This window comes from Salvelinus fontinalis, chromosome 31 (assembly GCF_029448725.1).
Source record: "Salvelinus fontinalis isolate EN_2023a chromosome 31, ASM2944872v1, whole genome shotgun sequence".
NCBI classification, from domain to species: domain Eukaryota; kingdom Metazoa; phylum Chordata; class Actinopteri; order Salmoniformes; family Salmonidae; genus Salvelinus; species Salvelinus fontinalis.
In genome coordinates, this window is record NC_074695.1 from 14,343,459 (window position 1) to 14,369,523 (window position 26,065).

Here is a 26,065-nt window from a genome sequence, read left to right on the forward strand (position 1 = left end):
CCCTAGTGTTGTAGAATATAGGGGACAACAACTGTGGGAATCAATACTTGGCCTGGCCAGCTCTCCTGCGCTCAACTGTTCCCCAAGGGCTCTTCGGTCTTTCACATGGATATGGGACGTTGTTTAATTAGCCGATCTTTTCATTCCATCACGGGACGAGAGAAGAAAGCTGGCCATCTGGAGTGATGAGGCGGGGGAGGGCATGGTAGCTATAGCGACAGGCTTGCTCTCCCTCTCCGCCCCGACCAGGCAAGTGAAGGGATGCTCGCTGGTCTGATCTGGTCAAGATGCTCCGTGGGGCATTTGTGTGCTCTGGGGGTTGTTTTTTTTATTGATTTTAATGTATTCTACAATCCATCCTCCTCCTTCATTGAATTTAAATACCTTTATATGTATATATACATATATATATATATATATATATATTAGAACTAGTCAAAATAGCATGACAAAAAATGTGACGTAATTGTGGATGCATGTCACGCATTTGAGTTGTATGTCATTGTATTATTCAAGAGGCATGCTCCATCACACAGTCCTACCAGCCAGTCCTACCAGCCAGCTGTCCACCGGTCTCTGCCCCTCCCATAAACTTTTCTTTCCTCCGGCTATTCTTCTCGAGGTCCCCTTTCAGTCGTATAATGCCCCCTTCCCCTCCTCCGAGAGTCCCGTCTGTGTCAATGGGGCAGAGCGTGTCTGGACAAACAAACAAAAAAGTGAAAACGTAAGGAGGAATTATCCAAAATGAAGTTAGATTTTACTTTGTTATTCTTTCAAAAACTCGTCCAGAAAATATACCCAGTCAAAGAAAAACAATCTGTTAAAATTCTAAAACTTCGCAGCACGCTCCTCTCTCTTTCTAGAGAACGGATTGATCCGAGGACAGACGTCCCACCATAGAACGAAACGCCCCCAATACCCATCACACATGTAACCGAGATAGACTCCGCACATTTATTCAACGAGGTGCTGTGGTGAAGTCCTCAGGATTGTTGGACCAACGCTTTTAAAAGGTAAAAATAATTGTCACATTTTATAAACGTATTGTTATATGGCACAGTGAGAATACAGTAACAGTAACTGGGTGTACAGTCAGGTTGTAACAATGTAACAATATAGACAGTTTAAAACTATGCAAAGTTACTGTATCATTATCAGATGATGTATAGACGTTCCAACAGGACAACTGATACAACGTTTCAATCGATGAGTTTGGCGGTGATTCTTCAGAATACATTTTATCTGTGTGAGTTGTGACTGACTATGAGGATGGCTTTTTCAACTCAGATTTATCTGAAAAGTACTCTTTGATTCAGACATAAAATATTTTTACAGACATTAGATGAGCAACTGTCAGCCCATCCTGTTATTTGACATGGTTATTATTTGTCTGAAGAACGGTGAGTCATATGAGCTTAGACCCAGAATTAAAGCTGCAATAGTCCTGACATATTACTAATTGAGAGTGTGTTGTTTATACACCACGCTAGTTATCTTAATGATACAATCACCAGTAGAACCTGTCAATGAATCAATCAAATGTATTTATAAAGCCCTTTTTACATCAGCCGATGTCACAAAGTGCTGTACAGAAACCCAGCCTAAAACCCCAAATAGTAAGCAATGCAGATGTAGAAGCACGGTGGCTAGGAAAAACTCCCTAGAAAGGCAGGAACTTAGGAAGAAACCTAGAGAGGAACCAGGCTTTGAGGGGATTATAACAGTACATGGCCAAGTTGTTCAAATGTTCATAGATGCCCAGCAGGGTCAAATAATAATAATCACAGTGGTTGTAGAGGGTGCAACAGGTCAGCACCTCAGGAATAAATGTCATTTGGCTTTTCATAGTTGATCACTCAGAGTTAGAGACAGCAGGTGCGGTAGAGAGAGAGAGTTGAAAACAGCAGGTCTGGGACAAGGTAGCACATCTGGTGAAAAGGTCAGGGTTCCATAGCCGCAGGCAGAACAGTTGAAACTGGAGCAGCAGCACGACTAGGTGGACTGGGGACAGCAAGGAGTCATCAGGCCAGGCAGTCCTAGGGCTCAGGTCCTATGAGAGAAAGAGAGAGGGAGAGAGCAGAGAATTAGAGGGAGCATACTTAAATTCACACAGGACACCAGATAAGACATGAGAAATACTCCAGATATAACAAACTGACCCTAGCCCCCCGACACATAAACTATTGCAGCATAAATACTGGAGGCTGAGACAGGAAGGGTCGGGAGACACTGTTGCCCCGTCCGGACAGGGCAAACCAGGCAGGATATAACCCCACCCACTTTGCCAAAGCACAGCCCCCACACCACTAGAGGGATATCTTCAAACCACCAACTTACTACCCTGAGACAAGGCCGAGTAAAGGCCACGAAGATCTCCCCACGGCACGAACCTGAGGGGGGCGCCAACCCGGACAGGAAGATCACGTCAGTGACTCAACCCACTCAAGTGACGCACCCTTCCTAGGGACGACATGGAAGAGCACCAGTAAGCCAGTGACTCAGCCCCTGTAATAGGGTTAATAGGGAGAGAGGGGAACCGGCTAGGCAGAGACAGCAAGAGCGGTTCGTCGTTCCAGTACCTTTCCGTTCACCTTCACACCCCTGGGCCAGACTACACTCAATCATAGGACCTACTGAAGAGATGAGTCTTCAATAAAGACAAAGGTGGAGACTGAGTCTGTGTCTCTCACATGGATAGGAAGATCATTCCATAAAAAAGGAGCTCTATAGGAGGAAGCCCAGCCTCCAGCTCTTTGCTTAGAAATGATAGGGACAATAAGGAGGCCTTGCCTAGTTAAATAAAGGTAAAATGTACAGCAGGACCAAATCGGAAAGATAAGTAGGAGCAAGCCCATGTAATGCTTTGTAGGTTAGTAGTAAAACCTTGAAATCAGCCGTAGCCTTAACAGGAAGCCAGTGTAGAGAGGCTAGCACTGGAGTAATATGATAAAATTTTTTGGTTCTAGTCAAGATTCTAGCAGATGTGTTTAGCACAAACGTAAGTTTATTTAGTGCTTTATCCGGGTAGCCGGAAAGTAGAGCATTGCAGTAGTCTAATCTAGAAGTGTCAAAAGCATGGATACATTTTTCTGCATCATTTCTGGACAGAAAGTTTCAGATTTTTGCAATGTTACGTAGATGGAAAAAAAGCTGTCCTTGAAACAGTCTTGATATGTTCGTCAAAAGAGAGATCAGGGTTCAGAGTGACGCCAAGGTCCTTCACAGTTTTATTTGAGATGACTGTACAACCATCAAGATTAATTGTCAGATTCAACAGAAGATCTCTTTGTTTCTTGGGACCTAGAACGAGCATCTCTGTTTGGTTCGAGTTTAAAAGTAGAACATTTGCTTTCATCCACTTCCTTATGTCTGAAACACATGCTTCCAGGGAGGGACATTTTGGGGCTTCACCATGTTTCATCGAAATGTATAGCTGTGCATCGTCCGCATAGCAGTGAAAGTTAACATTATGTTTCCGAATGACATAACCGAGAGGTAAAATAGACATGTTGAAGGCACTTTAACACAGGAAGACAAGTCAAAAGGACCTGACGGTCTCCATATTGCACATAACAAGCCTTTTCTGTCTTTGTATTAAAAAACGTTTGTTTGCATCCATTGACACTAAACAATTTACGTTTTTGAAATTGTTGACAAACAACTCCCACTGACCTACAGTCAAACACCTCAGTGTTACTTCTACTTCAAACAGTATATGCAAAGCTGATAGTGTTACTATTGTCAAGCTGAATGTGTTGCGTTTGTCAAGCTGACTGTGTTACTATTGTCAAGCTGAATGTTACATGTTACATGGGTGGATTAAATAGGGTAAAGCCTAACAGAGAGGCTATAAATAGGAGAAGAAGCTAAATCTGTCAGAGTCACACATCCTGTTACCATAATTTACAGGGGTTGACCACTATTAAGTCACGTTGAGGACCGGAGGGTCAAAGAGAGCCATGTGTCTGGATCTTGGAGAACAATGGGTTATCTCCTCTATGATCTCTGTGTTAATGTTGCTCTCTATGATCTCCTCTATGATCTCTGTGTTAATGTTGACCTCTATGATCTCTGTATTATGGTCTCTGTGTTAATGTTGACCTCTATGATCTCTGTGTTAATGCTCTCCTCTATGATCTCTGTGTTAATGTTGACCTCTATGATCTCTGTGTTAATGTTGACCTCTATGATCTCTGTATTATGGTCTCTGTATTAATGCTGGTCTCTGTGTTAATGCTCTCCTCTATGATCTCTGTGTTAATGTTGACCTCTATGATCTCTGTGTTAATGTTGACCTCTATGATCTCTGTGTTAATGTTGACCTCTATGATCTCTGTGTTAATGTTGACCTCTATGATCTCTGTGTTAATGTTGACCTCTATGATCTCTGTGTTAATGCTCTCCTCTATGATCTCTGTGTTAATGTTGACCTCTATGATCTCTGTATTATGGTCTCTGTGTTAATGCTGTCCTCTATGGTCTCTGTGTTAATGCTGTCCTCTATGATCTCTGTATTATGGTCTCTGTATTAATGCTGGTCTCTGTATTAATGTTGTCCTCTATGGTCTCTGTGTTAATACTGTCCTCTATGATCTCTGTATTATGGTCTCTGTATTAATGCTGGTCTCTGTATTAATGTTGTCCTCTATGGTCTCTGTGTTAATACTGTCCTCTATGGTCTCTGTATTTCGGTCTCTGTATTAATGCTGGTCTCTGTATTAATGTTGTCCTCTATGGTCTCTGTGTTAATACTGTCCTCTATGGTCTCTCTGTTATTGCTGTCATCTATGGTCTCTGTATTAATGCTGTCCTCTATGGTCTCTGTATTAATGCTGTTCTTGGTCTGTAGCAGAGCTGCTGTGTCTGCCTAGCATATGGCCTCCACTGCTAGGGATCAGGCAACTGTGTGTGTGTGTGGGAGGGAGGTTCATTCTCTCCATGCTGGTGTGGTGATATAATTAGAATGAATGACTTTAGAATGCACATTCTATTCATTCTAATTCTATGGTTGTGGAATTTCAGATGTTCTTTTCTCCCATCTCAGACCATTGTTTTACCACTATGTTGATGGATAAATATTTGGACTTTACAGTACTGTTGGTCTAGATAAGATGATCAAAGAAAGAGAGTGTGTATAAAACTCATCTGAAATCACTTACTCACTCACTCACTCACTCACTCACTCACTCACTCACTCACTAGTTCCATAGGGTGGCGCACAATTGGCCTCGCGTCGTCCGGGGCAGGCTAACATTGTAAATAAGCATTTGTTCTAAACTGACTTGCCTAGTTAAATAAAGGTTAAATAAAAAATGGAATCCCTTTCCTCCACTCCAGCAGACCATGTTGTGTAAATACAGACAGAACAGAATGGATCCATTTTGCTATTGACCAGCCTCTGAAATCAGACATGCTGTAAAGTAATTTAGTTTCTTCCATAGTATCAGCATTCACTAGAGAATCTTAATTACAGGCTTCACATAGGCCTTGGTTTGGTTTCATTTGAACACACACACACACACACACACACACACACACACACACACACACACACACACACACACACACACACACACACACACACACTCATCTCCTGTAAACAAACCGTTTCCCGTTAGATGTTTAGTTTTCACGGTCCGGCGAGCAGAGGGGAATGAGGATGGGAGTAACAGAAGCAGTGATCCTGACAAGCCATCCTTAGATTGCTGTGATCACTGATCATCACAGGACTTTGGGGAAGTTAGCTTGTTATGACAACAGCAATGAAGCCATGGTCTACTGTAAGGTGGAGCATAAGGTAACAGTAATACTACAGGAAATGCTGAGATATTTGGCTACTCTTGACCCAATGGAGTGGAGCTGACCCGAATTAGTCGACTGGTCGATTGTTTGGTCGATAGGCTGACCAAGAAAATCGAGCACACAGCCATGCAATCTCCATAGACAAACATTGGCAGTAGAATGGCCTTACTGAAGAGCTCAGTGACTTTCAACGTGGCATCGTCATAGTATGCCACCTTTCCAACAACTCAGTTCATCAAATTTCTGGCCTGCTAGAGCTGCCATGGTCAACTGTAAGCTGCAAAGTGGTAGGCCACACAAGCTAAGAGAACGGAACCGCCGAGTGCTTCATCAATAAGTGCATCGATGACATCGTCCCCACAGTGACCGTACGTACATACCCCAACCAGAAGCCATGGATTACAGGCAGCATCCGCACTGAGCTAAAAGCTAGAGCTGCTGATTTCAGGGAGCGGGACTCTAACCCGGAAGATTATAAGAAATCCCGCTATGCCCTCTGACGAACAATCAAACAGACAAAGCATCAATACAGGACTAAGATCGAATCGTACTACACCGGCTCTGACGTTCGTCGGATGTGGCAGGGCTTGCAAGCCATTACAGAATACAAAGGGAAGCACAGCCGAGAGCTGCCCAGTGACACAAGCCTACAAGACGAGCTAAACTACTTCTATGCTCGCTTCAAGGCAAATAACACTGAAACATGCATGAGAGCACCAGCTGTACCGGAAGACTGTGTGATCACGCTCTCCGCAGTCGATGTGAGTAAGACCTTTAGACAGGTCAACATTCACAAGGCCAGGCCTCCCGGGTGGCGCAGTGGTCTAGGGCACTGCATCGCAGTGCTAACTGCGCCACCAGAGTCTCTGGGTTCGCGCCCAGGCTCTGTCGCAGCCGGCCGCGACCGGGAGGTCCGTGGGGCGACGCACAATTGGGCTAGCGTCGTCCGGGTTAGGGTGGGTTTGGCCGGTAGGGATATCCTTGCCTCATCGCGCTCCAGCGACTCCTGTGGCGGGCCGGGCGCAGTGCGCGCTAACCAAGGGGGACAGATACACGGTGTTTCCTCCGACACATTGGTGCGGCTGGCTTCCGGGTTGGAGGCGCGCTGTGTTAAAGAAGCAGTGCGGCTAGGTTGGGTTGTGCTTCGGAGGACGCATGGCTTTCGACCTTCGTCTCTCCCGAGCCCGTACGGGAGTTGTAGCGATGAGACAAGATAGTAATTACTAGCGATTGGATACCAGGAAAATTGGGGGGAAAAGGGGTAAAAAAATTAAAATAAAATAAAAAATACATTCACAAGGCCACAGGGCCAGACTGATTACCAGGACGTGTACTGCAAGCATGCGCTGACCAACTAGCAAGTGTCTTCACTGACATTTTCAACCTCTCCCTGTCCGAGTCTGTAATACCAACATGTTTTAAGCAGACCACCATAGTGCCTGTGCCCAAGAACACGTAAGGTAACCTGCCTAAATGACCCGTAACACTCACGGCTGTAGCCATGAAGTGCTTTGAAAGGCTGGTCATGGCTCACATCAACACCATCATCCAAGAAACCCTAGACCCACTCCAATTTGCAGACCACCCCAACAGATGCACAGATGATGCAATCTCTATTGCACTCCACACTGCCCTTACCCACCTGGACAAAAAGGAATACCTATGTGAGAATGCTATTCATTGACTACAGCTCAGCGTTCAACACCATAGTGCCCTCAAAGCTCATCAATAAGCTAAGGACCTTGGGACTTAACACCTCCCTCTGCAACAGGATCCTGGACTTCCTGACGGGTCGCCCTCAGGTGGTAAGGGTAGGTAATACCACATCCGCCACGCTGATCCTCAACACAGGGGCCCCTCAGGGGTGTGTGCTCAGCACCCTCCTGTACTCCCTTTTCACTCATGACTGCATGGCCAGGCACAACTCCAACACCATCATTAAGTTTGCCGATGACACAACAGTGGTAAGCCTGATCACCGACAACAACGAGACAGCCTATTGGAAGGAGGTTAGAGACCTGGCCGTGTGGTGCCAGGACAACAACCTCTCCCTCAACGTGATCAAGACAAAGGAGATGATTGTGGACTACAGGAAAAAGAGGCCGAGCACGCCCCCATTCTTATCGACGGGGCTGCAGTGGAGCAGGTTGAGAGCTTCAAGTTCCTTGGTGTCCATCTCACCAACAAACTAACATGGTCCAAGCACACCAAGACAGTCGTGAAGCGGGCACGACAAAACCTATTCCCCCTCAGGAGACTGAAAAGATTTGGCATGGGTCCTTAGATCCTCAAAAGGTTCTACAGCTGCACCATCGAGAGGATCCTGACTGGTTTCATCACTGCCTGGAATGACAACTGCTCGGCCTCCAACCGCAAGATACTACAGAGGGAGACTTTATGGCAAATTATGTTTTGTCTTGGCATAGGTTTACAACTTATAGAAAGGTCCTGAATAATACTGTACCCCAATCCAACCACTCAGTAGACCTAGGCCTCAGGCAACCACAGACAATGTGGAAGTCTTAGGAGTGTTATGGGGTGTAAGTGGGCGAAACACCACATTACCCTGCCTCTGCTTGCCTCTGTCTGATTACCCAGTTCCTGAGTTCCTGTTGATGTCTGTTTTTTATTAACTATGTAGGTCTCTACCTCACTCCACTTCACCCACTCAGACCTAGCCCTGTTTTCCCCCTCTCTCTGTCTGAATATTCTGTTTCTGCTCATATCAGTTTGTATTCAAGGTTAGAGTTCCTCTTCCTTTGCACTGTCTCACTGTAGGGTCCTACCTCAGCCCCCATCCTTCCACTGTCTCACTGTAGGCCCCTACCTCAGCCCTCTTCCTCCCACTGTCTCACTGTAGGCCCCTAACTCAGCCCCCTTCCTTCCACTGTCTCACTGTAGGCCCCTACCTCAGCCCCCTTCCTCCCACTGTCTCACTGTAGGCCCATACCTCAGCCCTCTTCCTCCCACTCTCACTGTAGGCCCCTACCTCAGCCCTCTTCCTTCCATTGTCTCACTGTAGGCCCCTACCTCAGCCCTCTTCCTTCCACTGTCTCACTGTAGGTCCCTACCTCAGCCCTCTTCCTTCCACTGTCTTACTGTAGGCCCCTACCTCAGTCCTCTTCCTTCCACTGTCTCACTGTAGGCCCCTACCTCAGTCCTCTTCCTTCCACTGTCTCACTGTAGGCCCCTACCTCAGTCCTCTTCCTTCCACTGTCTCACTGTAGGCCCCTACCTCAGCCCTCTTCCTTCCACTGTCTCACTGTAGGCCCCTACCTCAGCCCTCTTCCTTCCACTGTCTCACTGTAGGCCCCTACCTCAGCCCCCTTCCTTCCACTGTCTCACTGTAGGCCCCTACCTCAGCCCCCTTCCTTCCACTGTCTCACTGTAGGCCCTTACCTCAGTCCTCTTCCTTCCACTGTCTCACTGTAGGCCCCTACCTCAGTCCTCTTCCTTCCACTGTCTCACTGTAGGCCCCTACCTCAGTCCTCTTCCTTCCACTGTCTCACTGTAGGCCCCTACCTCAGTCCTCTTCCTTCCACTGTCTCACTGTAGGCCCCTACCTCAGTCCTCTTCCTTCCACTGTCTCACTGTAGGCCCCTACCTCAGCCCTCTTCCTTCCACTGTCTCACTGTAGGCCCCTACCTCAGCCCTCTTCCTTCCACTGTCTCACTGTAGGCCCCTACCTCAGCACTCTTCCTTCCACTGTCTCACTGTAGGCCCCTACCTCAGCCCTCTTCCTTCCACTGTCTCACTGTAGGCCCCTACCTCAGTCCTCTTCCTTCCACTGTCTCACCGTAGGCCCCTACCTCAGTCCTCTTCCTTCCACTGTCTCACTGTAGGCCCCTACCTCAGCCCTCTTCCTTCCACTGTCTCACTGTAGGCCCCTACCTCAGTCCTCTTCCTTCCACTGTCTCACTGTAGGCCCCTACCTCAGCCCTCTTCCTTCCACTGTCTCACTGTAGGCCCCTACCTCAGCCCTCTTCCTTCCACTGTCTCACTGTAGGCCCCTACCTCAGCACTCTTCCTTCCACTGTCTCACTGTAGGCCCCTACCTCAGCCCTCTTCCTTCCACTGTCTCACTGTAGGCCCATACCTCAGCCCCCTTCCTTCCACTGTCTCACTGTAGGCCCCTACCTCAGCCCTCTTCCTTCCACTGTCTCACTGTAGGCCCCTACCTCAGCCCTCTTCCTTCCACTGTCTCACTGTAGGCCCCTACCTCAGTCCTCTTCCTTCCACTGTCTCACTGTAGGCCCCTACCTCAGCCCTCTTCCTTCCACTGTCTCACTGTAGGCCCCTACCTCAGCCCTCTTCCTTCCACTGTCTCACTGTAGGCCCCTACCTCAGCACTCTTCCTTCCACTGTCTCACTGTAGGCCCCTACCTCAGCCCTCTTCCTTCCACTGTCTCACTGTAGGCCCCTACCTCAGCCCTCTTCCTTCCACTGTCTCACTGTAGGCCCCTACCTCAGTCCTCTTCCTTCCACTGTCTCACTGTAGGCCCCTACCTCAGCCCTCTTCCTTCCACTGTCTCACTGTAGGCCCCTACCTCAGCACTCTTCCTTCCACTGTCTCACTGTAGGCCCCTACCTCAGCCCTCTTCCTTCCACTGTCACACTGTAGGGCCCTACCTCAGCCCTCTTCCTTCCACTGTCTCACTGTAGGCCCCTACCTCAGCCCCCTTCCTTCCACTGTCTCACTGTAGGCCCCTACCTCAGCCCCCTTCCTTCCACTGTCTCACTGTAGGCCCCTACCTCAGTCCTCTTCCTTCCACTGTCTCACTGTAGGCCCCTACCTCAGCCCCCTTCCTTCCACTGTCTCACTGTAGGCCCCTACCTCAGCCCTCTTCCTTCCACTGTCTCACTGTAGGCCCCTACCTCAGTCCTCTTCCTTCCACTGTCTCACTGTAGGCCCCTACCTCAGCCCCCTTCCTTCCACTGTCTCACTGTAGGCCCCTACCTCAGCCCTCTTCCTTCCACTGTCTCACTGTAGGCCCCTACCTCAGCACTCTTCCTTCCACTGTCTCACTGTAGGCCCCTACCTCAGCCCTCTTCCTTCCACTGTCTCACTGTAGGCCCATACCTCAGCCCCCTTCCTTCCACTGTCTCACTGTAGGCCCCTACCTCAGCCCTCTTCCTTCCACTGTCTCACTGTAGGCCCCTACCTCAGCCCTCTTCCTTCCACTGTCTCACTGTAGGCCCCTACCTCAGCCCTCTTCCTTCCACTGTCTCACTGTAGGCCCCTACCTCAGCCCTCTTCCTTCCACTGTCTCACTGTAGGCCCCTACCTCAGCACTCTTCCTTCCACTGTCTCACTGTAGGCCCCTACCTCAGCCCTCTTCCTTCCACTGTCTCACTGTAGGCCCCTACCTCAGCCCTCTTCCTTCCACTGTCTCACTGTAGGCCCCTACCTCAGCCCCCTTCCTTCCACTGTCTCACTGTAGGCCCCTACCTCAGCCCCCTTCCTTCCACTGTCTCACTGTAGGCCCCTACCTCAGTCCTCTTCCTTCCACTGTCTCACTGTAGGCCCCTACCTCAGCCCCCTTCCTTCCACTGTCTCACTGTAGGCCCCTACCTCAGCCCTCTTCCTTCCACTGTCTCACTGTAGGCCCCTACCTCAGTCCTCTTCCTTCCACTGTCTCACTGTAGGCCCCTACCTCAGCCCCCTTCCTTCCACTGTCTCACTGTAGACCCCTACCTCAGCCCTCTTCCTTCCACTGTCTCACTGTAGGCCCCTACCTCAGTCCTCTTCATTCCACTGTCTCACTGTAGGCCCCTACCTCAGCCCTCTTCCTTCCACTGTCTCACTGTAGGCCCCTACCTCAGCACTCTTCCTTCCACTGTCTCACTGTAGGCCCCTACCTCAGCCCTCTTCCTTCCACTGTCTCACTGTAGGCCCCTACCTCAGTCCTCTTCCTTCCACTGTCTCACTGTAGGCCCCTACCTCAGTCCTCTTCCTTCCACTGTCTCACTGTAGGCCCCTACCTCAGCCCTCTTCCTTCCACTGTCTCACTGTAGGCCCCTACCTCAGCCCTCTTCCTTCCACTGTCTCACTGTAGGCCCCTACCTCAGCACTCTTCCTTCCACTGTCTCACTGTAGGCCCCTACCTCAGCCCTCTTCCTTCCACTGTCTCACTGTAGGCCCCTACCTCAGCCACTCAGCCCTGTTCCTTTCCACTCTCCTCCTCCTGCTCTGTTGTCTCTGTGTTGGCACAACCAACCAGCGCGCCTCCTCGACTGGATCAGCAGTTATTGAACCCACAACAGATTATCCAGACTGGTGGATACAGGTAGCCTAGTGGTTAAGGCGTTGGGCCGGTAACCGAGAGGTCGCTGATGCAAATCCCGGGGCCGACGAGTTGAAAAATCTGTCTGTGCCATTGAGCCTATTCTCTATATAGAAGACATGGGCCCTGGTCAAAAGTTGTGCACTTTAAAGGGAATAGGGTTCCATTTGGGACTCTCCCAGGGTGATGAGTCCTCCGCATCTCTACAGGAACAGGCCTGATACCCATCGCTAAACATCACTGCTCTAGATAGGACCAGTGGATTATTTGGACTTGGTAACCCACAGTGGCTAAGGCAACATGACCTGAATGTGTAGTGACGGGAGCTACATGAGTTCCTTCCGTCTGTTGACATACTGAAGTTTTGTTTTTAGACAGATACAGAAGATTCATGTCAACAGCTCAAATAGCTGCCCAGTCTAAAGGAAGTTATTTCCAGCAGTGTAGTGGTCTTGGGATGTGCCCAAAATTGCATCATATTCCCTATATAGTGCACAACCTTTGACCAGAGCTATGGGCACTATATAGGGAGTAGGGTGCCATTTCAGACGCACACTTGGTCTATGCTGACCTGTTCAATCTATCTAGAAAATCTAGAACAGGATTATCTATCTTGGATGTTGATGGAGAGAGAGTTGATGGACAGAGAGTGCTTGCGTGTACACTGATTTAAAGCAACGATATTTGAGTGACAGGCTGTTTTAAAACTCCACATCTGGAATTAAAACAATAACAAGATGACCCCTGAAAGCCAGATGGAGATGGGTAAATTAGACACACATTCAGGCTTTATATTACTGTAGCATAGGTTGTGCTGCTGCAAATGTAGGCCTTCCTGTCACAAGAAAAAAAGTTACCATGGTGAGATGACACATAGGTCTACAGTACATTCATTGTGAACTACTCTCCATACTGAGATGGTCTGTCCCCACCCTGAGCGTTGATTCATCACGCCGAGGCCGTAGAGAAGCCGTATTTAGACATGGCATATAATTAAAAAGTTCCATTTCACACCATGCTGTTCATATAAATAATTTAGTATAATTTACAGGTTTCTCTGCGTTATTTATCCCGGGGAAAGGGAGTGGTTTTGGGTGGTAAATCTCAGTAACCGGATTCCCGCCATTCAACCCTAGTGCACGCACGCACGAACGCACGCATCCAATAGAATGGATCATAAACATTGTTTATGTGTTCAACAGTGTGAGAATGTATAAGTGAAATTCTAGATGTGCTATATCATGAATCTTCAGTGTCTTTATGTGAGCTGGCTGATGCTACAGAGACAGGCTCAGCATTGAGACATTGTTCCACTTCAAAAGCCCCTCGAGGGTTGTTTCTCTGGACACTGGTTGAATGGAGCGCTGTTGGTGTGTGTGTGAGTTTGTGTGTGTGTGTGTGACTCTGAGAGGGGGAACAGGTGCAGTCCATGAGAGGGATAATTCCCTTGCCCTGCGGCCATCTGCTTTCCTGTTCTCTTTTTTGGGGTGCGACGGTGCGTCCCTTTTAAACGCCCTCTGACATTCCGTATGGCAACACACACACACTCCCCTCGGAGAACAGCGGTGCGCCCTGTGACCGTTGCCATAGTGTCCGGTTTCGGATTAACCCCTGGTCCCCTCGCACATGTGCCAAGTCAAGCATGAGGGCTGCTGCCTATTGTGAAGGGAGAACAGGGCAGGAGGGAGGGAGAACAGGGCAGGAGGGAGGGAGAACAGGGCAGGAGGGAGGGAGAACAGAGCAGGAGGGAGGGAGAACAGGGCAGGAGGGAGGGAGAACAGGGCAGGAGGGAGGGAGAACAGGGCAGGAGGGAGGGAGAACAGGGCAGGAGGGAGGGAGAACAGGGCAGAAGGGAGGGAGGGAGAACAGGGCAGGAGGGAGGGAGAACAGGGCAGAAGGGAGGGAGGGAGGGAGAACAGAGCAGGAGGGAGGGAGAACAGGGCAGGAGGGAGGGAGAACAGGGCAGGAGGGAGGGAGAACAGGGCAGGAGGGAGGGAGAACAGGGCAGAAGGGAGGGAGAACAGGGCAGGAGGGAGGGAGAACAGGGCAGGAGGGAGGGAGAACAGGGCAGGAGGGAGGGAGAACAGGGCAGAAGGGAGGGAGGGAGAACAGGGCAGGAGGGAGGGAGAACAGGGCAGAAGGGAGGGAGGGAGAACAGAGCAGGAGGGAGGGAGAACAGGGCAGGAGGGAGGGAGAACAGGGCAGGAGGGAGGGAGAACAGGGCAGGAGGGAGGGAGAACAGGGCAGGAGGGAGGGAGAACAGGGCAGGAGGGAGGGAGAACAGGGCAGGAGGGAGGGAGAAGGGGAGGAGGGAGAAGGGGGAGGAAGGAGAAGAAGAGAGGGAAGAGGAAGGAGAGAGCTAGTGGATCAGAATAAAAAGAGACATTCGGCATCTGGAATGGAAACTTATATTTTTTAGGTGAAGCAATTTTCCCCTGTCCTGAGTGATCATAACGCTGGATATGTTTTTTGGTGAATAAGGATGATTTAATAAATCTGATTGAAATATTTAACTATTTTCCAACAGGTTTTAACAGTGTGAAAATACCTTCCAACAGCCATGATGGATAAAGAGGAGATCAGTGACACTGACAGTGGGATCATTCTCAACTCTGGTAAGAGCTTAACACATCAACAATGCTGAACCCTAAATGTGAAAGCTTTAGATCCATTCTAGGTTCAGATATAAATCTTTACAGAAAGCACTGAACGCATTATTAATGCTGAGACCTAAATAAATTCAGGAGATAAAGTGTATTGATAGTTGGTAAGCTAGCTGAAATGTCTATAATCTATAACAATCGTTAATTCTGTGATAAAAGCATCAAATGTGGCACCATGTGATGCCTGCATGAGGCCTGTGCTCTGTGGAAAAATCTCCATTAACATCATCTCAGGTCCCGACAGCCCCACGTTGCCAGTCAAGGACCTGACCACTCACACCCGGGCCATGAGGCTGAAGCACCAGGCTCTGGAGGACAGGCTGGAGCTGTGTCTACTGGACCTCAAGAAGCTCTGCGTTAGAGAGGCTGTGAGTATTCACACTATTGTATTTATGCATATCTATACCGGTGTTGAGATATATATGTACAGTACCAGTCAAAAGTTTGGACACACCTACTCATTCCAGGGGTTTTCTACATTGTAGATTAATAGTAAAGACATCAAACTATGAAATAACACATATGGAATCATGTAGTAACCAAAAAAAGTGTTAAACAAATGAAAATATATTTTAGATTCTTCAAAATAGCCACCCTTTGCCTTGATGACAGCTTTGCACACTCTTGGCATTCTCTCAACCAGCTTCATGAGGAATGCTTTTCCAACAGTCTTGAAGGAGTTCCCACATATGTTGAGCAGTTGTTGGCTGCCTTTCCTTCACTCTGCGGTCCAACTCATCCCAAACCATCTCAATTGGGTTGAGGTCGGGGGATTTTGAAAGCCAGGTCATCTGATGCAGCACTCCATCACTCTCCTTCTTGTTCAAATAGCCCTGACACAGCCTGGAGATGTGTTTTGGGTCATTGTCCTGTAGAAAAACAATTGATAGTCCCACTACGCGCAAACCAGATGGGATGGCGTGTTGCTGCAGAATGCTGTGGTAGCCATGCTAGTTAAGTGTGCCTTGAATTCTAAATAAATCACTGACAGTGTCATCAGCAAAGCACCATCACACCTCCTCCTCCATGCTTCACGGTGGGAACCACATATGCAGAGATCATCCGGTCACCTACTCTTCGTCTCACAATGACACGATGGTTGGAACCAAAAATCTCACGTTTGGACTCATCAGACCAAAGGACAGATTTCCACTGGTCTAATGTCCATTGCTCATGTTTCCTTGCCCAAACAAGTCTCTTCTTATTGGTGTCTTTTAGTAGTGGTTTCTTTGCAGCAATTCGACCACGAAGGCCTGATTCACGCAGTCTCCTGTTGAGACGTGTCTGTTACTTGAACTCTGTGACGCATTTATTTGGGCTGCAATTTCTGAAGCTGGTAACTTTAATGAACTTATCCTCTGCATCAGAGGTAACTCTGGGTCTTCCTTTTTTGTGGTGTCCTCTTGAGAGCCAGTTTCATCATAACTCTTGATGGTTTTTGCAACTGCACTTGAAGAAACTTTCAAAGTTCTTGAAATTTTCCACATTGACTGACCTTCATGTCTTAAAGTAATGATCTACTGTTGTTTCTCTTTGCTTATTTAAGCTGTTCTTGCCATAATATGGACTTGGTCTTTTACCAAATAGAGCTATCATCTGTATACCACCTCAAAATTGTCACAACACAAGTGATATCCATATGGTGTTATTTCATCGTTTTGAGGTCTTCACTATTATTGTACAACGTAGAAAATGTTAAAAATAAAGAAAAACCCTTGAGTAGGTTTATCCAAACTTTTGACTGGTACTGTATATATATTTGCATGAAAATATATGTTTAATGATGTACACTGAGAGTCGGGAAGCAAGTTCAGGGATTGAATACATTTAATAAATGAACAAAACCAGAAACACAAACAGCACACCGACATGAAACAGCAACACTGACGACTGGGGAACAAACCAAAGGGAGTGACATATAAACAGCAACACTGACGACTGGGGAACAAACCAAAGGGAGTGACATATAAACAGCAACACTGACGACTGGGGAACAAACCAAAGGGAGTGACATATAAACAGCAACACTGACGACTGGGGAACAAACCAAAGGGAGTGACATATAAACAGCAACACTGACGACTGGGGAACAAACCAAAGGGAGTGACATATAAACAGCAACACTGACGACTGGGGAACAAACCAAAGGGAGTGACATATAAACAGCAACACTGACGACTGGGGAACAAACCAAAGGGAGTGACATATAAACAGCAACACTGACGACTGGGGAACAAACCAAAGGGAGTGACATATAAAGAGCAGGTAATCAAGGAGGTGATGGAGTCCAGGTGAGTGTCATTATGTGTGTACCGCTGGTGACAGGTGTGCGCCCTAACGAGCAGCCTGGTTACCTAGAGGCCAGAGAGGGAGCCCACGTGACAATATGGGTGATGCAGACAATTACATTGATGGAAGCTACAATCTATCTGCAATATTAAGCTGACCTACCCCCTAATAAAAAATATATCAAAAAGAAATAATAATAAATATATTTATATATTTTGCGTCAGGGAGGCTGTGAGTGTCTAACATAGGGCTAACATAGGTCTCCTGTTCGTCACAAGACTGAGTCTCATATTACAAACCGATGGTTCATAGAAGAGTTACAGACTGCTCTTTCAGATGTAATCTCTTAGGGGTATGTTTAGAAATGACTTCAGTTGATTTTTGGATTGTATTTATTTTACAGGAGCTGACAGGTAAGTTGTCTTCAGACTACCCCCTACTTGCTGATGAGAAGCCCCCTCGTGTCCGAAGGAGAATAGGAGCTACCTTCAAACTGGATGACAGTCTCATCCACCAGGATGGAGAGGTACACACCAATATGAACCCCTCCCACGGTCATCCTTTACACTTCCTATATTACACAGTATTGGGAATAGGTAAGGTCAGGGGTCTTTCCTAACAATATGTTGTAAAGCTTATGAGCAAAGGCAAAGTGCATATCAGATAGAGAGATTTGAACACTGAATACAGTATTTATTTCCTTAAACCCAGCCCAATCAAGAATTCTATTAAATTGATAGTTCATTGTTATTCATCTAAGCTAAATAAAAATAAAAACTCTCTCTCACTCAGGATTCAGAGCTTCATTCCTTAGAGGCAGACCTGGCCTTGCAGCTCCAGATCGTTGAAGCGGCTCGTAGACTCTCAGTGGAGGAGCACCTGTCCAAACCACAGAAGAAGAGCAGGCTGCAGCAGTGTAAGAGGGAAGATAGGAAAGTCAAAGATCTCCAGGAAGCTGTGTTTCAGCACAGGATCAGAAACGAGTGCTCCTCTCCAGCGACCAACAAGAACAACAACACAGCCAAACACAGAGGTGAATGGTGTGCCTGTGCTACGCTCATCTGGCCACATTGGGCTCTGCAGTCTGCAGGGAGCTTAGTTATACAGAATCACAGTTTCTAAACATTGTGAGACTCCCGGGAACGCTTGCGGAGCAAACCAAGCAGACCAGGCTGGAGCTTGAGAAGTCGATGAGAGAAATTAAAAATGGTTCCTTAGTTGTTAATTTTCTCTAAATCTATGGGCACAGCCTAGATTGTATCCCATTTCTTCAGTAGTTGAACATGTTATAACTCCTACCTGGTGAAAGTGACAAACTGACACGTTTTCATTTTTCTCAAAAACAAATTTATATCGAAGGAGTGCCTTTGAGTTTTATAGTTGTACTGTTGTTCATACTTAAATTGGGACCAATTCATTTATACAGATATTTTACGGATGATAGCAACAGGATCACAGGAGGCCGGCTCATAGTAATGGCTGGAACGGAATAAATGGAATGGTATCGGACACATCAAACACACAGTTTCCAGGTGTTTAATACCATTCCATTCACTCCATTCCAGCCATTATTATGAGCCGTCCTCCCCTCAGCAGCCCCCTGTGGACAGGATATACTGAAGAAGTATTTCAGATACTATTTTTATTGGAAAGTTAAGACCCGATGACATGTTTCTACGCATGAGCTTAGCTAGCCAAGGTCACCATGACATTGATTGACAGGCAGTTTCTGCCTATCAATGAAATGTATTTATAAAGCCCTTTTTATGTAAGCAGATGTCACAAAGTTCTTATACAGAAACCCAGCCTAAAAGCAATGCAGATGTATTAGAACGGTGGCTAGGAAAAACTCCCTAGAAAGGCTGGAACATAGGAAGATTCTAAGAGATTCTAAGAGTACATGGCCATTAAGGCTATGCCTATTTTCATACTGTACTGTCTTTGGTTATATTCAATCAATTTCAATCAATCAATCAATTTTATTTTATATAGCCCTTCGTACATCAGATAATATCTCGAAGTGCTGTACAGAAACCCAGCCTAATATTCCTACTCAGTCCGATGGTGGTTGGAGGTTTTTTATTCACAATTGTTTAGTTATTGAATCACATAAGCAGTACATGTAAGAAGAATTACACTACAATGTTGATCATTTCCACAACCCCTTCCCCTAATTGAATGAAGTCTTAAATAAAGCCTTCTTTTATTTCTGTCCCCAGATCTGTGCATGTCTGACGACAGCTCCCTGTCTGATGCAGTGGCCCTGGACGATGGTGAGTTATCAACTAACGCAGTAGAAATGCCAATACAATTCAACTATTCCAAAATGTCATCATGTCTGACCCTTTCTATTGTGTCTCCTCTGTCTATCCATAGACTCTCTCTCTTCCTCATCATCTGTAGACCCACTCATACAGTCCTCTGTGGGCTTCCTGTCCCTCCAGTCCTCCTCCTCCCAGGGCAGTCTCCATCACACCTCAGCCCATAGCCAGAGCCTCGGCTGCAGTTGCGGTGTGGAGCAGACCCAGACCTCCGGTATGGGCTCCGGCTGCAGTGTGGAGTTTCCTGAGCGCTCCCCCATCCAGAACTCCCCCTGGAGAGAGTCTAATCTTGACCAGCACTATCTGAAACATGACACACCTCTCTCTGTCTGCAGCAGCAGGCCCAGGTAAGAGTTCCTATCCTTTTTGGATCGGAACGCTGTTAACCAATAAAGGTGGAGCAACTAAGTGTGCAGGTCCTACTTCGCTACTCAAATATTTATTCTGCCCAGAACCCCATAAAAAGGGTTTTGCTTTTGACTACATAAACTACATCCTCTAACTTTTAAACTAGCAGTTGTCTAAATCCTGCCCTGCCCACTCTTTCTGAGCAGAAGTCCAGTAGGGACCCCAGTGTTCCCTGCAGACAGCAGAGTCCTGCCCTCCCACTTCCCCTCCATTAAGAACCTGGCTCTGATACATGGACAGATCAACTCCTCCAGCGCCCCCTCTACGCCAGAGCTGCACGTACGCAGACAGTACTCCCTGTCCTTCAGGTAACCAACCAACGCTTCACAACGCCACCACCGTTACACAGAACGTCGACACCATAACACAGAACGTAACCACCATAACACAGAACGTTGACCCCATAACACAGAACATTGACCCCATAACACAGACTGTCGACACCATAACACAGAACGTAACCACCGCAACACAGAACGTTGACACCATAACAGACTGTCAACACCATAACACAGAACGTCGACACCATAACACAGACTGTCAACACCATAACACAGAACGTAACCACCAGAACACAGATAAAGGTGTTGATTAACTTTATTGTGTTTCCTTGTGTGTCTATTGTTGTGGGTGGGTAATAAGTTACATAAATTATACTGATAAAATACATTGACTAGATTAGATCGCATTTAATAATGAAGTTGCTGTATTAATTGCACAGTATGGGGAGACAGACATACACAAAGTGCATCACAGTAGCTCACTTCTCTCCCCTGTCTTTTTTCCTCTTCTCAGGCTTCCCAGAAGTAAGCCCACTCATGATCTGGGTGAGGGACGTGGGAGAGCCAGGTTGCCACGCCGACGGCCAGAGTTCCTGGTTCGGTCTCCACAGTACGCCCCCCAGCGTCTGTACCAGTCCAGCTCTGAACACTCTGTCCCCTCCTACACCAGCCCCCAGCGGTCGTACCAGTCCAGCTCTGAGGACAGCAGCTCTGAACACTCGGTCCCCTCCTACACCAGCCCCCCCAGCCAGGACACGGACAGAGATAATCACAAAGACAGGGAGGGCCCTGCATCTCCCGAGATCCCCAAGCTCTGCCCTCCTCCCTATGGCTTCCACTACGGAGCCCAAAGTCCCACCAACCCTGCGTTGAATGGCTCCAGCTTTCACAAGAAAAACAACCAGCACCAGCACCAGTCCTCTCCCAGCTCGAGAAGAAGAATGGCAGAGGAAGGCACCTGTTCCCCTCTTTCTCCACAGGACCTGGGCAGTCCCCTGGGGAAGGGTCTTTACCTGTCCCCCTCCCGGCCCCCCCAGCCACAGCAGCAGCACAGACACTGGCAGCAGGGGCCCCCACCGTCATCCCCCAGGAGAGTTCTGAAGCCTCCACCCCCTTACACTCGCCTGGTACGTACCCCGTCACTGAGGGAGTACCCCAACCAACCTGCCCGGGTGTTGCCCAGGGAGATGACGTCAGACGAGCTCAAGTCCTGGAACCAGTTCCAGAAGTCACGCCCGAGTTCCCTGGAGCGCCAGGGGTCGTTCAGAGTGAAGAGCCCCACGTGCCCTCCCCTCCCGCCCTACCTGCAGGTGAGGATGCCCCCTAACACTCACCACCATTGCATTACTAACATCTCCTATTGACATTAGAACAGATAGATGTGGAGCTAAAGGAATGGGAATGTAATGTAGAGCGACAGGTAGCCTAGCGGTTAAGAGTGTAATGTAATGTAGAGCGACAGGTAGCCTAGCGGTTAAGAGTGTAATGTAGGGCGGCAGGTAGCCTAGCGGTTAAGAGTGTAATGTAATGTAGAGCGACAGGTAGCCTAGCGGTTAAGAGTGTAATGTAGGGCGGCAGGTAGCCTAGCAGTTAAGAGTGTAATGTAATGTAGAGCGACAGGTAGCCTAGCGGTTAAGAGTGTAATGTAATGTGGAGCGACAGGTAACCTAGCGGTTAAGAGTGTAATGTAATGTAGAGCGACAGGTAGCCTAGCGGTTAAGAGTGTAATGTAGTGCGGCAGATGGCCTACCGGTTAAGAGTGTAATGTAATGTAGTGCGGCAGGTAGCCTAGCGGTTAAGAGTGTAATGTAGTGCGGCAGATGGCCTACCGGTTAAGAGTGTAATGTAATGTAGAGCGACAGGTAGCCTAGCGGTTAAGAGTGTAATGTAATGTAGGGCGGCAGGTAACCTAGCGGTTAAGAGTGTAATGTAATGTAGAGCGACAGGTAGCCTAGCGGTTAAGAGTGTAATGTAATGTAGAGCGACAGGTAGCCTAGCGGTTAAGAGTGTAATGTAATGTAGTGCGGCAGGTAGCCTAGCAGTTAAGAGTGTAATGTAGGGCGGCAGGTAGCCTAGCGGTTAAGAGTGTAATGTAATGTGGAGCGACAGGTAGCCTAGCGGTTAAGAGTGTAATGTAATGTAGAGCGACAGGTAGCCTAGCGGTTAAGAGTGTAATGTAGGGCGGCAGGTAGCCTAGCGGTTAAGAGTGTAATGTAGAGCGACAGGTAGCCTAGCGGTTAAGAGTGTAATGTAATATAGAGCGACAGGGAGCCTAGCGGTTAAGAGTGTAATGTAATGTAGAGCGACAGGTAGCCTAGCGGTTAAGAGTGTAATGTAATGTAGAGCGACAGGTAGCCTAGCGGTTAAGAGTGTAATGTAGTGCGGCAGATGGCCTAGCGGTTAAGAGTGTAATGTAATGTAGTGCGGCAGGTAGCCTAGCGGTTAAGAGTGTAATGTAATGTAGGGCGGCAGGTAACCTAGCGGTTAAGAGTGTAATGTAATGTAGAGCGACAGGTAGCCTAGCGGTTAAGAGTGTAATGTAATGTAGAGTGACAGGTAGCCTAGCGGTTAAGAGTGTAATGTAATGTAGTGCGGCAGGTAGCCTAGCAGTTAAGAGTGTAATGTAGGGTGGCAGGTAGCCTAGCGGTTAAGAGTGTAATGTAGGGCGGCAGGTAGCCTAGCGGTTAAGAGTGTAATGTAATGTAAAGCGACAGGTAGCCTAGCGGTTAAGAGTGTAATGTAATGTAGTGCGGCAGGTAGCCTAGCGGTTAAGAGTGTAATGTAATGTAGGGCGGCAGGTAACCTAGCGGTTAAGAGTGTAATGTAATGTAGGGCGGCAGGTAACCTAGCGGTTAAGAGTGTAATGTAGGGCGGCAGGTAGCCTAGCGGTTAAGAGTGTAATGTAATGTAGAGCGACAGGTAGCCTAGCGGTTAAGAGTGTAATGTAGGGTGGCAGTTAGCCTAGCGGTTAAGAGTGTAATGTAATGTAGGGCGGCAGGTAGCCTAGCGGTTAAGAACGTTGGGCCAGTAACCGAAAGGTTGCTGGTTTGAATCTCCGAGCTGACTAGGTGAAAAATCTGTCGATGTGCCCTTGAGCAAGGCACTTAACCCTAATTGCTCCTGTAAGTCACTCTGGATAAGAGTGTCTGCTAAATGACTCAAATTTAAAGTATACATTTAAATATAATGAACAGGATTGAAATGTGTTGTTGTGTTTCAGGGTCCCCACCAGAAGCGGATCCTTCAGAGGGCTGCAGATGGAACTCCTGTACAGTGGTTTGTTGAAGAGGACTCGGAGATCGTCAGCCAGGTGTAACCACAGCCATATACTGTATACCGTACACAATATATATCTATATCTATGCAGTATATGTCTCTGGCTGTAACCAGGGGGAGTTGCCCTACTGCAGTATATGTCTCTGGCTGTAACCAGGGGGAGTTGACCTACTGCAGTATATGTCTCTGGTTGTAACCAGGGGGAGTTGCCCTACTGCAGTATATGTCTCTGGCTGTAACCAAGGGGAGTTGCCCTACTGCAGTATATGTCTCTGGTTGTAACCAGGGGGAGTTGCCCTACTGCAGTATATGTCTCTGGTTGTAACCAGGGGGAGTTGCCCTACTGCAGTATATGTCTCTGGTTGTAACCAGGGGGAGTTGCCCTACTGCAGTATATGTCTCTGGTTGTAACCAGGGGGAGTTGCCCTACTGCAGTATATGTCTCTGGTTGTAACCAGGGGGAGTTGCCCTACTGCAGTATATGTCTCTGGTTGTAACCAGGGGGAGTTGCCCTACTGCAGTATATGTCTCTGGTTGTAACCAGGGGGAGTTGCCCTATTGCAGTATGCTATACTACACACAAGGAGGGAAGGACTTTCTTGAGACTATTGAGTATGTCTGTATTTTTTGAGTCAATGGACTCTCTGTGAGATGATATGTCCCTGGTGAGGGACAACTGTCCTGGACAAAATGAAGAAGACCTTGTCTCCATGGGTAGTCGGGTACCATGATATGTATCTAGCTTGTCCACTATTTTATCTAATGCTTTATGCAAAGCAAGTTTGACATTTCTATATAAAAAGGCACTTTGCCAGTTAATTTATTTTATTTAAAAAAATTAAGTAATTATTATTTCAGGTGAGTCAATTAGATTATTTCGTTCAGGTTAAATATGATATGTTTTTGTAACAAGTTTCATAAATTTGTTCATGACTATAACACATATCAAGATAGCTTACTGTAGAAGTTACGTGTCTGGCACACATTTGCACAACAAGGTTCTCGTAGTTTCCAAATGAAGTTACGCCATTCTTAATATAAATTATTTCTTTATTTAATTTCTTTATATTTGTTTTCTTTATCTATTACATTGGGAGTAATAAAGCTGTAACATTCCTAATATAATTGTATTTATTTAATTGAATGTCTACAGTATCTTTGTTTTCTCTATCCATTAACTTAAGGGATCCTTTGACAGTATAGGCACAACTGTCAGTAAATCCTTAATATAATTATATTATATTATTCTTAACATCATTTAGAAAATAGAACTAGAAAATGCTAGAAAGTGTCTGTTTCTCTGTAAGCTGAAGTACAATAACATGAAATAAGCTGAACATTAACCTGTTAAACTTTTAAGTTATATTAACCGAAGATGCATTTGTTTCTAATTGGTTTGTTTGAAGCATAATTGCGTTGGAGGTTTTCACTGCATTGCGGTTTTGTTGTGGTACTAACCAGTTTATTGTCTACGTTTTGATATCGTTTCTATATTTATAATTAAAAGGCTTGATTTAACTGACTGTCAAGTGGCATTTATTTTTTGAGAGATTAATTTGCAGGTTTTTGTTTCTAGTCAGTATAAAATAACTTCATAACAATATTATTAACATATTTTAAAAGTCAGACATGCACCATGTGACAGTTTGCAATAGAAGATAACAACAGCATGTTACTTCTGCCACTACATGCAAGGGGTCCGAACCAGGAAGGGCTGTTCCGGTCTGTCTCCTTCAGGGAGTGTTCGTGTTGGGGGTCCGAACCAGGAAGGGCTGTTCCGGTCTGTCTCCTTCAGGGAGTGTTCGTGTTGGGGGTCCGAACCAGGAAGGGCTGTGCCGGTCTGTCTCCTTCAGGGAGTGTTCGTGTTGGGGGTCCGAACCAGGAAGGGCTGTTCCGGTCTGTCTCCTTCAGGGAGTGTTCGTGTTGGGGGTCCGAACCAGGAAGGGCTGTGCCGGTCTGTCTCCTTCAGGGAGTGTTCGTGTTGGGGGTCCGAACCAGGAAGGGCTGTTCCGGTCTGTCTCCTTCAGGGAGTGTTCGTGTTGGGGGTTCGAACCAGGAAGGGCTGTGCCGGTCTGTCTCCTTCAGGGAGTGTTCGTGTTGGGGGTCCGAACCAGGAAGGGCTGTGCCGGTCTGTCTCCTTCAGGGAGTGTTCGTGTTGGGGGTCCGAACCAGGAAGGGCTGTTCCGGTCTGTCTCCTTCAGGGAGTGTTCGTGTTGGGGGTCCAAACCAGGAAGGGCTGTTCCGGTCTGTCTCCTTCAGGGAGTGTTCGTGTTGGGGGTCCAAACCAGGAAGGGCTGTTCCGGTCTGTCTCCTTCAGGGAGTGTTCGTGTTGGGGGTCCGAACCAGGAAGGGCTGTTCCGGTCTGTCTCCTTCAGGGAGTGTTCGTGTTGGGGGTCCGAACCAGGAAGGGCTGTTCCGGTCTGTCTCCTTCAGGGAGTGTTCGTGTTGGGGGTCCGAACCAGGAAGGGCTGTGCCGGTCTGTCTCCTTCAGGGAGTGTTCGTGTTGGGGGTCCGAACCAGGAAGGGCTGTTCCGGTCTGTCTCCTTCAGGGAGTGTTCGTGTTGGGGGTCCAAACCAGGAAGGGCTGTTCCGGTCTGTCTCCTTCAGGGAGTGTTCGTGTTGGGGGTCCAAACCAGGAAGGGCTGTTCCGGTCTGTCTCCTTCAGGGAGTGTTCGTGTTGGGGGTCCGAACCAGGAAGGGCTGTTCCGGTCTGTCTCCTTCAGGGAGTGTTCGTGTTGGGG

At 47.6% G+C, this 26,065-nt stretch overlaps 1 protein-coding gene across 1 annotated transcript; it reads left to right on the forward strand.

The window, feature by feature from the left end:
* The first annotated feature begins 597 nt into the window (after positions 1-597).
* On the forward strand, positions 598-24,900 carry LOC129829607 (innate immunity activator protein-like). Its single transcript, XM_055891395.1, has 10 exons — positions 598-1,013; positions 14,614-14,701; positions 14,984-15,117; positions 17,442-17,564; positions 17,831-18,071; positions 19,258-19,311; positions 19,415-19,706; positions 19,914-20,075; positions 20,563-21,358; positions 23,269-24,900. The coding sequence occupies exons 2-10, from the start codon at positions 14,647-14,649 to the stop codon at positions 23,362-23,364; spliced, it is 1,953 nt and encodes a 650-aa protein (XP_055747370.1). The 5' UTR covers positions 598-1,013; positions 14,614-14,646; the 3' UTR covers positions 23,365-24,900.
* The last annotated feature ends 1,165 nt before the right edge of the window (positions 24,901-26,065 follow it).

Coding starts and splice junctions, on each gene's coding strand:
- LOC129829607 (XM_055891395.1), top strand. CDS start 14,647: ATGATGGATAAAGAGGAGATCAGTGACACTGACAGTGGGATCATTCTC. Junction 17,565..17,830: donor TCATCCACCAGGATGGAGAG/GTACACACCAAT, acceptor TCTCTCACTCAG/GATTCAGAGCTTCATTCCTT. Junction 20,076..20,562: donor CAGTACTCCCTGTCCTTCAG/GTAACCAACCAA, acceptor TCCTCTTCTCAG/GCTTCCCAGAAGTAAGCCCA.